The sequence below is a fragment of the Lampris incognitus genome, chromosome 8, assembly GCF_029633865.1.
Source record: "Lampris incognitus isolate fLamInc1 chromosome 8, fLamInc1.hap2, whole genome shotgun sequence".
Lineage (NCBI taxonomy): Eukaryota > Metazoa > Chordata > Actinopteri > Lampriformes > Lampridae > Lampris > Lampris incognitus.
Genome location: NC_079218.1, coordinates 61615824 through 61630535, shown reverse-complemented (window position 1 = coordinate 61630535; position 14712 = coordinate 61615824). Strand labels below are relative to the sequence as shown.

The following is a 14712-nucleotide window of genomic DNA, read 5'->3' as shown; positions in this document are numbered from 1 at the left end:
CTTACTGCAGGTGTCCCCACTCTTATAAACAATACAGTGTCTCACCTTACTGCAGGTGTCCCCACCCTTATAAACAATACAGTGTCTCACCTGACTGCAGGTGTCCCCACCCTTATAAACAATACAGTGGCATAACAACTGAAAACAACAACCCGTTTCATATGCAAATTGCAGTGCCCATTAACTAGAGTTACAGTGGCCATGTGTACTATTCAGAGAGGGTTGGGGAATAGTTGCAGTCAGATGTACAACAGATGTACTCGTAGCCCCCCCTCGGTTCAGGGATGGTTGTTCCTTCACACAGATGGCCTCTTTGTCTCCCTGTTCAAACCAGTGGCGTTCATCCTGATCAAGGATGTGCACATCCTCATCCTTGAAAGAGTGGCCACTGGCCTGTATATGGGTGTAGAATAGAGTCCTGGCCTGACATGTTGGCTCTTTGTTGCTCCATCCTCTTGGCCAGTGTCTGTTTGGTTTCCCGGATGTACAAGTCATGGCAATCCGCCCCGATGTACAAGTCATGGCAATCCGCCCAGCACTTAACAGCGTGCACTATATTGCTCTGTTTGTGCCGGGGAACGTGATCCTTCCGGTGGACCAATTTCTGGCACAGCGTATTTTGGGGTTTGAAAGCAACTGATAGTGCTCGGTCCCCTTCTCTTCTCAATATACACCACCTCACATGGTGCAATCCTCTGTTCCCATGGTTTCTCATACCATTGCTATGCTGACGATACCCAGCTCTTCCTATCATTCCCGCCTGATGACCTCACAGTCTCAGCACGGATATTGTCATGCCTTGCTGATATCTCTGCATGGATGAAAGAACGCCACCTTTAGCTTAACCTATCTAAGACTGAGCTTCTTGTCATCCCAGCCAGGCCATCCTTACAACAACAGATCAATATCCAGCTCGGATCAACCCAACACATAATGTCTGCCTGAAACCTGGGTGTCATGACTGATGACCAACTAACCTTTAAGGTTCACATGGCCTCGATTGCTCGGTTGTGCCGATTTGCCCTGTACAACATCAGGAAAATTAGACCCTACCTGTCTGAACATGCTGCACAACTCCTGGCTCTTGTTATATCACACATTGACTACTGCAACTCCTTACTGGCAGGTCTCCCTGCATGCACTTTCAAACTATGCTAATGATCCAGAATGCGGCGGCGCGTCTGGTCTTCAACCAACCGAAAACACCACGTGTCACTCCACTGTTCATATCCCTCCTCTGGCTCCCAGTTTCTGCCCGCATCAAATTCAAAACCTTGATGCTCGCTTACAAAACAGCAACTAAAACGGCTCCTGCCTACCTGAACTCCCTCATTCAGGTCTACACTCAGTGCCGCTCACTATGCTCTGCCAAGGAAAGGCACCTGGCACTTCCGCCACAGCGGGGCCCTAAGTCACTAGCCAGACTCTTCTCTTCTGTAGTTCCCCAGTGGTGGAACGAGTTACCGAACTCCATTCGATCCGCTGAGTCCCTCTCTATCTTGAAGAAGAAGCTTAACACCCAGCTCTTTCACGAACACCTCCACACCTGATGGTCTCATCTCACCATCCCCGAGGTTGGGTCATGGTGCACCTGATCATATTAATAAAAATACCAAAAAAAAAAAATCTCTTCCATGCACCCTATGCATTGCCTTTGCGCACTGCCTGTTGACACCTACTATGTCCTATCAGACTTGGACCTAGTTTTTTGGCACTTACTTGCGCTGCCATCTCCTGACTAGATCCTTGCTTGTGTTGTATTAACTCCCAGATGTACGTCGCTTTGGATAAAAGTGTGCGAAATGAAACTAGCATTGGAAATTGTAACATTATTTCCAGTACTTGGGGTTGATACCGTGTTTACAGCACATCGCAGTAGGGGCAGTAATAGTACTATGATTACTGCTTACAATTTCTGCAGTGTACTAAAGTAGAGAAAGGTTAGAAGTGGTATTTAATAATTCTGTCAGTAGCAGTGGAACTATTTTGACCTTGGTACTGTAGCCCAGAGGTATTATTGGTATTACTATTATTATTAGCAGTAGTAGTAGTAGTAGTGGGTAGTATGGTTCTTTAACTCTTAGCACTGCAGGGCAGAGGAGAGACGCCGCCAAGGAGCAACTTGGAGATTTCTTTGGAATGTCTAATTCTTATGCTGAGTGCTACCCTGCTACGTAAGACACACACACACACACACACACACACACTCATATACACACACACACTCACTCATGCACACACACATACACATACACACTCTCACACACTCATACACACACACACACACTGACACACACACTCATACACACACACACTTTCATATACACACACACACACCCATACTCACTCACACACACACGCGCACACACACACACACACTCGTTTCACTATCCTTGTGCGGACCCCTCATTGACTACATTCATTTCCTAGCCCTTAACCTCAACCACGCAAACTACATGCCTAACCCTAACCCTTACCCTAACCTTAACCTAACCCTAATTCTAACCCTAACCCTAAAACCAAGCCATAACCCTAAAATAGACCCTTTTACTTGTGATGACCTCGGAAATGTACACACAAGGTAGGTGGTTTCTGGTTTTTCTATCCTAATGAGGACATTTGGTCCACATTAGGATAGTTAAACATGTACACTCACACACACACACACACACACACACTCACACACACTCATACACACAACACACTCATACACACACATACACACACTCGTATACACACACACATACATACACACACACATGGACTCATATGTACACATACACACACACAGTCACAGCAGACAGTATAGTAGAAGACATGTCCAGCTGTATGCTTTCAGAGGGAAGATGGACATGTAAAAACACTAAGGGAAGACTGTACATGTAAAGACAGTATGGGAAGACTGAACATGTAAAGACAGTAAGGGAAGACTGGAAATGTAAAGACAGTAAGGGAAGACTGGAAATGTAAAGACAATAAGGGAAGACTGGAAATGTAAAGACAGTATGGGAAGACTGGAAATGTAAAGACAATAAGGGAAGACTGGAAATGTAAAGACAGTAAGGGAAGACTGGAAATGTAAAGACAATAAGGGAAGACTGGACTTGTAAAGACAATAAGGGAAGACTGGACTTGTAAAGACAGTACGGGAAGACTGGAAATGTAAAGACAATAAGGGAAGACTGGACATGTAAAGACAGTAAGGGAAGACTGGAAATGTAAAGTCAGGAAGGGAAGATGGAAATGTAAAGACAATAAGGGAAGACTGGAAATGTAAAGACAGTATGGGAAGACTGGAAATGTAAAGACAATAAGGGAAGACTGGAAATGTAAAGACAGTAAGGGAAGACTGGAAATGTAAAGACAATAAGGGAAGACTGGACATGTAAAGACAGTAAGGGAAGACTGGAAATGTAAAGTCAGGAAGGGAAGATGGAATTGTAAAGACAGTAAGGGAAGACTGGAAATGTAAAGTCAGGAAGGGAAGATGGAATTGTAAAGACAGTAAGGGAAGACTTGAAATGTAAAGACAGTAAGAGAAGATAGAAATGTAAAGACGGTAAGACTGGAAATGTAAAGACAGTAAGAGAAGATAGAAATGTAAAGACAGTAAGACTGGAAATGTAAAGACAGTAAGGGAAGATGGAAATGTAAAGACAGTAAGAGAAGATGGAAATGTAGAGACAGTATGAGAAGATGGAAATGTAAAGACAGTAAGACTGGAAATGTAAAGACAGTAAGGGAAGATGGAAATGTAAAGACAGTAAGAGAAGATAGAAATGTAAAGACAGTAAGGGAAGATGGAACTGTAAAGGCAGGAAAAGACAGTAAGGGAAGATGGAACTGTAAAGGCAGGAAAAGACAGTAAGGGTTGTAGATGCGGCACGGTGTGTTTCTGTGTTGACCTGTTGTTGTGTTGGTCACAGGATGGATGACCTTGCTGTTGACAGTGATGAGGAGGTGGACTACAGCAAAATGGACCAGGTGACTTCAACCCCCAGCATGCATCATTTCACTCCAGTTTTATTGCATCAACATGCTGTTGTTAGGTCCAGTTGCTCCCTATTTTAATGATCTTTAGATGAGTATTTTAGTTTTGCTGAGTCCGCTTAACAAGGTCTGGACTTAACAAACCCATGACCTTGGTAGAGCTGGCATCTTAGTCACATTCCACTAAACTCTACAGGGAGGTGTGCCAACCTACCTGACTGTCTGTCTGACCTCCTGTCTGTCTGACCTCCTGTCTCTCTCTTGCACTCTCTCATTTCATCTCATATGTTGCCAGGGTAACAAGAAAGGTCCCCTGGGCCGCTGGGACTTTGATACACAGGAAGAATATTCAGACTACATGAACAAGAAGGAAGCCCTGCCCAAGTAAGTACTATGACATCATGATTCTTCTAGAGTCATAATACTACTTGTAGTGGTAATAGAGAATAGTAGAAGTCATGGTAGAAGTAGTGGAGATAGTTGTAGATGTAGTAGAAGTAGTTATAGTATTAACTATAGTTTTTACAATAGTAGTAGTAATATTATAGTAATGCTAGAAGTCAGTATAGTACTTCTAGTAGCGCTATTGGTATAGTAGGTTAATATAATACTTCTAGTAGTCTTATTAGTATAGTAGGTAGCTATAGTACTTCTAGTAGTCTTAGAAGTATAGTAGGTTAGTATAGTACTTCTAGTAGTCTTATTAGTGTAGTAGGTTAGTATAGTACTTCTATTAGTCTTAGAAGTATAGTAGGTTAGTATAGTACTTCTAGTAGTCTTAGTGGTATAGTAGGTTAATATAATACTTCTAGTAGTCTTAGTAGTATAGTCGGTTAGTATAGTACTTCTAGTAGTCTTAATAGTGTAGTAAGTTAGTATAGTACTTCTAGTAGTCTTAGTTGTATAAGAGATTACATTACATTACTTTACAGTAATTTAGCCGACACTTTTATCCGAAGCGACTTACAATAAGTGCATCATTTAACGTAGGAAATCAGAAGAACTACTAGTCATCAGAGGTCATAAGTGCATTTAACAGGAAATCAGAAGAACTACTAGTCATCAGAGGTCATAAGTACATTTAACAGGAAATCAGGAGAACTACTAGTCATCAGAGGTCATAAGTACATTTAACGTAGGAAATCAGAAGAACTACTAGTCATCAGAGGTCCTAAGTACATTTAACGTAGGAAATCAGGAGAACTACTAGTCATCAGAGGTCATAAGTACATTTAACGTAGGAAATCAGGAGAACTACTAGTCATCAGAGGTCATAAGTACATTTAACAGGAAATCAGGAGAACTACTAGTCATCAGAGGTCATAAGTACATTTAACAGGAAATCAGAAGAACTACTAGTCATCAGAGGTCATAAGTACATTTAACAGGAAATCAGTAGAACTACTAGTCATCAGAGGTCATAAGTACATTTAACAGGAAATCAGGAGAACTACTAGTCATCAGAGGTCATAAATACATTTAACAGGAAATCAGGAGAACTACTATGTCTGTGATTGTTCTCATTCATCCAGGTCATGGTTATCCAAAGGAGTTGAATCAAGTGCAACTGGACTTGGTATATATCCGTGAAGACGTTCCGCCTCTCATCCAAGAGGTTTCCTCAGTTCGTGCCTTTCTGACTAGACCAAGCTAGTCTGACTGGCTGGTGATGAGACTAGCTTGGTCTAGTCAGAAAAGCACGAACTGAGGAAGCCTCTTGGATGAGAGGCGAAACGTCATCACAGATATATACCAAGTCCAGTTGCACTTGATTCAACTCCTTTGGAGGAGAACTACTAGTCATCAGAGGTCATAAGTACATCTTCTCTCCAAACAAGCATCTAATAGCAAAACCAGTGCTCAAGTAAAAGCGCAAGAAAGATTTTTTTTTTTTAATGAGTGAATACAATAAGTGCTAAGAGCAAGTAACAGGGTAGTAGTTAGGGTTAGTATAGTGCTTCTAGTAGCCTTAGTAGTATAGTAGGTTAGTATAGTACTTCTAGGCATCCTGGTAGTACAGAGGGTTATTATAGTATTTCTAGTAGTGCTAGTGGTATAGTGGGTTAGCATAGTACTTCTAGGTGTCCTGGTTGTATAGTAGATTAGTATAGTACTTATAGGCGTCCTGGTAGTATAGAGGGTTAGTATAATACCTCTAGGCGTCCTGGTAGTATAGTAAATTATTATAGTACTTCTAGGTGTCCTGGTAGTATACAGGGTTATTATAGTATTTCTAGTAGTGCTAGTGGTATAGTAGGTTATTATAGTACTTCTAGGCGTTCTGGTAGCATAGAGGGTTATTATAGTATTTCTGGTAGTGCTAGTTGTATAGTAGGTTATTATAGTACTTCTAGGCGTCCTGATAGTATAGAAGGTTATTATAGTATTTCTAGTGGTATAGTAGGTTATTATAGTACTTCTAGGCGTCCTGGTAGTATACAGGGTTATTATAGTATTTCTAGTAGTGCTAGTGGTATAGTAGGTTATTATAGTACTTCTAGGCGTTCTGGTAGCATAGAGGGTTATTATAGTATTTATAGTAGTGCTAGTGGGATATTAGGTTCGTATAGTACTTCTAGGCGTCCTGGTAGTATAGAGGGTTATTATAGTATTTCTGGTAGTGCTAGTGGTATAGTAGGTTATTATAGTACTTTTAGGCGTCCTGGTAGTATAGAGGGTTATTATAGTATTTCTGGTAGTGCTAGTGGTATAGTAGGTTGTTATAGTACTTCTAGGCGTCCTGATAGTATAGAAGGTTATTATAGTATTTCTAGTGGTATAGTAGGTTATTATAGTACTTCTAGGCGTCCTGATAGTATAGAGGGTTATTATAGTATTTCTAGTAGTGCTAGAGGTATAGTAGGTTCGTATAGTACTTCTAGGTGTCCTGGTAGTATAGAGGGTTATTATAGTATTTCTGGTAGTGCTAGTGGTATAGTAGGTTATTATAGTACTTTTAGGCGTCCTGGTAGTATAGAGGGTTATTATAGTATTTCTGGTAGTGCTAGTGGTATAGTAGGTTATTATAGTACTTCTAGGCGCCCTGGTAGTAGAGGTGATTATCATAGTATTTCTAGTGGTGCTAGTGGTATAGTAGGTTAGTATTGTACTTGTAGTCATTCTAGTAATAGAAACAGACACACACAGGGTTTGTTAACACTGTTCTATTGTTAAATCAGGTGAATGGCTGAATGACGGCCGTTATTCGCTGACTTGCTGACTGACTGTTTCCCCCATTTGTCCTTAATGTCCGGCGGTTCACCTTCTGCTTTATCAGCTGTAGCTTTTTTACGGAGTTGTGTTTGTCCTTTTTGTCCCTGCAGGGCTGCCTTCCAGTATGGGATTAAGATGTCAGAGGGCAGGAAGACCAGACGCTTCAAAGAGACCAATGAGAAGGCTGAGCTGGACAGGCAGTGGAAGAAGATCAGCGCGGTGAGGGAGCGAGATGGCCCAATAAAGCACTTCCTGCTAGTTATACCCGACAAGCGGGCAGCCTGGCAGGGGTACTGTGTTTGGTCGTGTGGGTTGTATTTTTGGCACAGTTATGACTGTATGATCAAAAACCTCTCGTGGTTTGCTGTGATTCAGAAGCTTTGGAAAAACATTTGTTCTGGCTACCGCCACTCCCTCTCTTCATTCACTCTCTAGCTCAGTCGATCAACGTTGTTCTCTGTCGCTGCTTGACCCCCCCCCTTCTTTTTTTTTCTCCCCAATTGTACTTGGCCAATTACCCCACTCTTCTGAGCCGTCCCGGTCTCTGCTCCACCCCCTCTGCTGATCCGGGGTGGTCTGCAGACTACCACATGCCTCCTCTGATACATGTGGAGTCACCAGCCGCTTCTTTTCACCTGACAGTGAGGAGTTTCATATTGGTCTTGGAGACATGCATGCAAGGGTCCACGTAGGAGGCTGCACATCCACAGACTGACAGGCAAAACCTTTTTACTAGGTAGATTTTTAGCCCGAGCGCTGCAAATTAAAACCTTTTTTTTTCTTCCATATTTGCTGTTCAGTTGACTTGGGCGCTGTGCAAAAGTCTTACAATGGCAGGAACAGCACTGGTTTTCCTGTCCCCATGTGCGTGAATCTGTCTGCTGCTAACCTGGCATACTACTGGGCCTGTCAGCCTGATGGTGTTTGTGCAGTTTTGACTGTAGGATCAAGGACCTCTTGTGGTTGCGGTGATTCAGAATCTTTGAAAAAGCTGTTTTATACTGCAACTGAGTGCTAACTCCTCAGCTGGTTGGTTTACACCTAAGTCCGAGCACCGGAGAAGGAGCAATACGCCTGGTGGGGATCTGCACTCTACTGAGAGCACTCTTCTAGTGTTAATGTAGAAAAACTGCGGACAGGTTTCCTACACGTGGTTCAGACGGGTTCTGATTAGCACTTTGTTCTCTGACAGTGAAGTTATCTTCCACATGAAGTAACAGATGAACTGTGCTGGGGCTTCCTGCCGTCCTCAGTTGTGGTGAGCCCACAGGTGTTTGGTGATGGCTACCATGCAGCAGTTCTTATATCTCTGTCTCCTAACCAGTCGGCTAACGGGTCGGACCCTTTAGTCGACTGGCTAACGTTGTCGCCCGCGGTGCAGGAGATACGAGTTCGCGTCCCGGCTGTAGAATCGGTTCCCAGGCTGCCCCCTTAATTCGCTGCATTGGTCTGTCTCTGACACCGAGAGAGTCTTAAGGACAGGATGAGAGGGTCTAAGGACAGGATGCTGTGTTGCTGTTAAGCCCACTGAGGCAAATTTTTAATTTGTGATATTGGGCTATCCAAATAAAATTGATTTGATTTGTCTAACCCACTATCTGTCCTGCTGTCTGTGTCTGTCTGTCTTTCTCCTGTCTGTCTGTCTGTCTGTCTGTCTGTTGCTTTCTGTCTGTGTCCCTCCCTCAGATAATTGAGAAAAGAAAGAAGATGGAGGCAGATGGGTGAGCATTTCCTTTTCTGACCTTCCTCTATTTACACTTCTTACTTTGTTCCCCTCCTGTCCAACTGACCTCATTATTTAACCAAGTGATATATGAACAGCACGTCACGTGACCAGAACCTGGTTCTGTTGCGCCATACATGTCGTGTCACATACAAGTGATATATGAACAGCCCGTCACATGACCAGAACCTGGTTCTGTTGCGCCATACATGTCATGTAGCATACAAGTGATATATGAACAGCCCGTCATGTGACCAGAACCTGGTTCTGTCACGCTATACATATTTTGTATCACATACAAGTGATATATGAACAGCCCGTCACGTGACCAGAACCTGGTTCTGTCACGCTATACATATGTTGTGTCACATACAAGTGATATATGAACAGCCCGTCACGTGAACAGAGCCTGGTTCTGTCATGCCATACATGTCGTGTCACACACAAGTGATATATGAACAGCACGTCGTGTGACGAGAACCTGGTTCTGTCATGCCATACATGTCGTATCACATACAAGTGATATATGAACAGCACGTCACGTGAACAGAACCTGGTTCTGTCACGCCAAAAATATGTTGTGTCACATACAAGTGATTATATATAAACACCGTGTCACCTGACCAAAACCTGGTTCTGTCACGCTATACATATGTTGTGTCACATAAAAGTGATATATGAACAGCACGTCGTGTGACGAGAACCTGGTTCTGTCATGCCATACATGTCGTATCACATACAAGTGATATATGAACAGCACGTCACGTGAACAGAACCTGGTTCTGTCACGCCAAAAATATGTCGTGTCACATACAAGTGATTATATATAAACACCGTGTCACCTGACCAAAACCTGGTTCTGTCACGCTATACATATGTTGTGTCACATAAAAGTGATATATGAACAGCCCGTCACGTGACCAGAACCTGGTTCTGTCATGCCATACATGTCGTGTCACACACAAGTGATATATGAACAGCACATCGTGTGACCAGAACCTGGTTCTGTCATGCCATACATGTCGTGTCACATACAAGTGATATATGAACAGCACGTCACGTGAACAGAACCTGGTTCTGTCACGCTATCCATATGTTGTGTCACATACAAGTGATATATGAACAGCCCGTCATGTGAACAGAACCTGGTTCTGTTACGCCATACATATGTCGTGTCACATACAAGTGATATATGAACAGCACGTCACGTGAACAGAACCTGGTTCTGTCACGCCATACATGTCATGTCACATACAAGTGATTATATATAAACACTGTGTCACCTGACCAAAACCTGGTTCTGTCATGCCATACATATGTTGTGTCACATACAAGTGATATATGAACAGCCCGTCATGTGAACAGAACCTGGTTCTGTCATGCCATACATGTCGTGTCACACACAAGTTATATATGAACAGCACGTCGTGTGACCAGAACCTGGTTCTGTCATGCCATACATGTCGTGTCACATACAAGTGATATATGAACAGCACGTCACGTGAACAGAACCTGGTTCTGTCACACCATACATATGTCGTGTCACATACAAGTGATATATGAACAGCACGTCACGGAACAGAACCTGGTTCTATCACGCTATCCATATGTTGTGTCACATACAAGTGATATATGAACAGCCCGTCACGTGAACAGAACCTGGTTCTGTCATGCCATACATATGTCATGTCACATACAAGTGATTATATATAAACACCGTGTCACCTGACCAGAACCTGGTTCTGTCACGCCATACATATGTCGTGTCATTATTTAATCACCTGATATATAAACAGTGTCATGTGATCAGCACCTGGTTCTGTCACGCCATACATATGTCGTGTCACATACAAGTGATATATGAACAGCCCGTCACGTGAACAGAACCTGGTTCTGTCATGCCATACATATGTCATGTCACATACAAGTGATTATATATAAACACCGTGTCACGTGAACAGAACCTGGTTCTGTCACGCCATACATATGTCGTGTCATTATTTAATCACCTGATATATAAACAGTGTCATGTGATCAGCACCTGGTTCTGTCACGCCATACATATGTCGTGTCACATACAAGTGATTATATATAAACACCGTGTCACCTGACCAGAACCTGGTTCTGTCACGCCATACATATGTGGTGTCATTATTTAATCATGTGATATAGAAACACTGTGTCATGTGACCAGAACCTGGTTCTGTCACGCCATAGATACATCATGTCACATACATCCCATATGTCACATGTCAGCTATATAACATTCACATACCAGACATGTCATATGTAGGGTTGGGTACCCAGCTTGGTACTTTAGGGTACCGACCGAATTACGTCAGTACTACCAAGTATCGATTCACGTTAAATCAGTCGGTGCCGAATTTGGGTACCTTGAGAGAGGGTTCTGAATTGAAGTAAATATTGATAAGATTCCTTATGAGCCTATCAAAAAATCCCTCTAAGTTTACCGCAAATGCACATGTGGGTGAGAGAGTATACGTTAGAGAGAGAGACTCCGTAAACCTACAGCTTGTTCAAGTCCAACACAGTCAGAGCAACGTTGAGCTGAAAACCGTCACAAGTTTGACTACATTTTTCCAAACTAGTCCCAGACAGCACTCGCTGTTATTTGTGATGCAAAATGCAAAGCTCACAGTGCCACGCCATGGGCGATGCATCGCAAGCTGTGGTCACTCACTCATGGACGACCTGAGAGGGACACTGTAGTAGGTGATAGTAAGGTTTAGTAGGACGCAAACACGTGCTCGTTAGTCTTTGATATATTAACTATATATGTGTTGAAATTCCTCCGAAGAATAATAATCTAACTAAAATGGAAGGAATCTGTGTGTCCTTCCGTTTTCTTGGTTCATCCAACTGTTCATCCAGTTCACTTCACACCTGGCAGGTGCCCCGTGGGTCTGGACAGTTTTGTGCTTGCTTACTTATTTTATAGAACTGAAATTACATGTTTGTTATTACGGAGATAATAAAGTAAAGAACAGAGGTACCATTGAGTACCAGTACCGGTTCAAATGTGAACGGTACCCAACCCAAGTCATATGTCACAGATGTCATGTCAAGATTATATCACACATGTAGTTTCACACAAGTCATGCTAGATGTCCTGTAGCACTATGTCCACGTTCACGCTAACATCAACCAGGAAAATTTAACATGGCAGGAACTTCTCTAGCATGTTCCCTCTCTGTTCCTCAGGAACTTCTCTAACACGTTTCCTCTCTGTTCCTGAGGAACTTCTCTAACACGCCCCCTCTCTGTTCCTGAGGAACTTCTCTAACACGCTTCCTCTCAGTTCCTCAGGAACTTCTCTAACACGCTCCCTCTCTGTTCCTCAAGAACTTCTCTAACACATTCCCTCTCCGTTCCTCAGGAACTTCTCTAACATGTTCCCTTTCTGTTACTGAGGAACTTCTCTAACACGCTGCCTCTCTGTTCCTGAGGAACTTCTCTAACATGCTCCCTCTCTGTTCCTCAGGAATTTCTCTAACGCATTCCCTCTCTGTTCCTGAGGAACTTCTCTAACACTTTCCCTCTCTGTTCCTGAGGAACTTCTCTAACACGCTCCCTCTCTGTCCCTGAGGAACTTCTCTAACACGCTCCCTCTCTGTCCCTGAGGAACTTCTCTAACATGCTCCCTCTCTGTTCCTGAGGAACTTCTCTAACACTTTCCCTCTCTGTTCCTGAGGAACTTCTCTAACACGCTCCCTCTCTGTCCCTGAGGAACTTCTCTAACACGCTCCCTCTCTGTCCCTGAGGAACTTCTCTAACACATTCCCTCTCTGTTCCTGAGGAACTTCTCTAACATGCTCCCTCTCTGTCCCTGAGGAACTTCTCTAACACGCTCTGTCTCAGTTCCTCAGGAACTCCTCTAACACATTCCCTCTCTGTTCCTCAGGAACTTCTCTAACACGCTCCCTCTCTGTTCCTCAGGAACTTCTCTAACACGCTCTGTCTCAGTTCCTCAGGAACTCCTCTAACACATTCCCTCTCTGTTCCTCAGGAACTTCTCTAACATGTTCCCTCTCTGTTCCTGAGGAACTTCTCCTAACAGACTCCTCTCTAACACGCTCCCTCTCTGTTCCTGAGTAACTTCTCTTAACACACTCCTCTCTATCACGCTACCTCTCTGTTCCTGAGTAACTTCTCTTAACACACTCCTCTCTAACACGCTCCCTCTCTGTTCCTCAGGAACTTCTCTAACACGCTCCCTCTCTGTTCCTGAGGAACTTCTCCTAACACACTCCTCTCTAACACGCTCCCTCTCTGTTCCTGAGGAACTTCTCTTAACACACTCCTCTCTATCACGCTCGCTCTCTGTTCCTGAGGAACTTCTCTTAACACACTCCTCTCTAACACGCTCCCTCTCTGTTCCTGAGGAACTTCTCTTAACACACTCCTCTCTATCACGCTCCCTCTCTGTTCCTGAGTAACTTCTCTTAACACACTCCTCTCTAACACGCTCCCTCTCTGTTCCTCAGGAACTTCTCTAACACGCTCCCTCTCTGTTCCTGAGGAACTTCTCCTAACACACTCCTCTCTAACACGCTCCCTCTCTGTTCCTGAGGAACTTCTCCTAACAGACTCCTCTCTAACACGCTCCCTCTCTGTTCCTGAGTAACTTCTCTTAACACACTCCTCTCTATCACGCTACCTCTCTGTTCCTGAGTAACTTCTCTTAACACACTCCTCTCTAACACGCTCCCTCTCTGTTCCTCAGGAACTTCTCTAACACGCTCCCTCTCTGTTCCTGAGGAACTTCTCCTAACACACTCCTCTCTAACACGCTCCCTCTCTGTTCCTGAGGAACTTCTCTTAACACACTCCTCTCTATCACGCTCCCTCTCTGTTCCTGAGGAACTTCTCTTAACACACTCCTCTCTATCACGCTCCCTCTCTGTTCCTGAGTAACTTCTCTTAACACACTCCTCTCTAACACGCTCCCTCTCTGTTCCTGAGGAACTTCTCTTAACACACTCCTCTCTATCACGCTCCCTCTCTGTTCCTGAGGAACTTCTCTTAACACACTCCCTCTCTGTTCCTCAGGATGGACGTGAAAAGGCCGAAGTACTGAAGAGTTCTCCGTCATCTTCTTCCTCTCCTCCTAGGAGATGCTCTCCACCTCACTCTCACCCATCCTGGGCCCTAAGCTCACGCTGTTTTACACACACACACACACACACACACACACACACACACACACACACACACACACACACACACACACACACACACACACACACACACACACACACACACCATCATCATCATCGCAGGAACATGGTTGCCACGTCCCTCCAGACCAGAGTTTTTATCTATATGCATGAAGTGATTGTAAATGAGTCTCATTCAGTTTCAGTCCAGTCCTTTAGAAGAACTAGTGGTTAGTTTTTTCAGACATAGAGCCACCAGTAAAACTGAGCTCATGTTCTTTGTAGATTCTGTGTGAATGTCATAATTTCCACATCAGGTAATATCTTCAAATAATAACACTCAACAATCAATAAATGACTCCAAACTCAAACCAGTGTGGCCTCAAGAGATTTCATCTCGACAACATATGGAAAGATGTATGTTTACTGACATGTGTAAAGGACATACAGATGAATCTTTGACTGACAGTATTTAAAATGTGTCAGATTTGGAGACAAAGCAAGAGAGACAAGATTGAGATGGTTTGGACATGTGTGGAGGAGAGATGCTGGGTATATTGGGAGAAGGATGCTGAATATGGAGCTGCCAGGGAAGAGGAGAAGAGGAAG

The 14712-nt window shown here is 43.5% G+C and overlaps 1 protein-coding gene across 1 annotated transcript in view; it reads left to right on the top strand.

Annotated features, from left to right (window-relative positions):
• Positions 1-14469, top strand: part of ik (IK cytokine) — a 72034-nt gene extending 57565 nt beyond the window's left edge. Inside the window, exons 15-20 of the mRNA XM_056284549.1 lie at positions 2088-2174; positions 3927-3984; positions 4286-4374; positions 7314-7422; positions 8890-8924; positions 13997-14469. Of these exons, the coding sequence (XP_056140524.1) occupies positions 2088-2174; positions 3927-3984; positions 4286-4374; positions 7314-7422; positions 8890-8924; positions 13997-14024 (406 nt within the window). The 3' untranslated portion in view covers positions 14025-14469. The remainder of the gene's footprint in view (positions 1-2087; positions 2175-3926; positions 3985-4285; positions 4375-7313; positions 7423-8889; positions 8925-13996) is intronic.
• Positions 14470-14712: the final 243 nt, after the last annotated feature.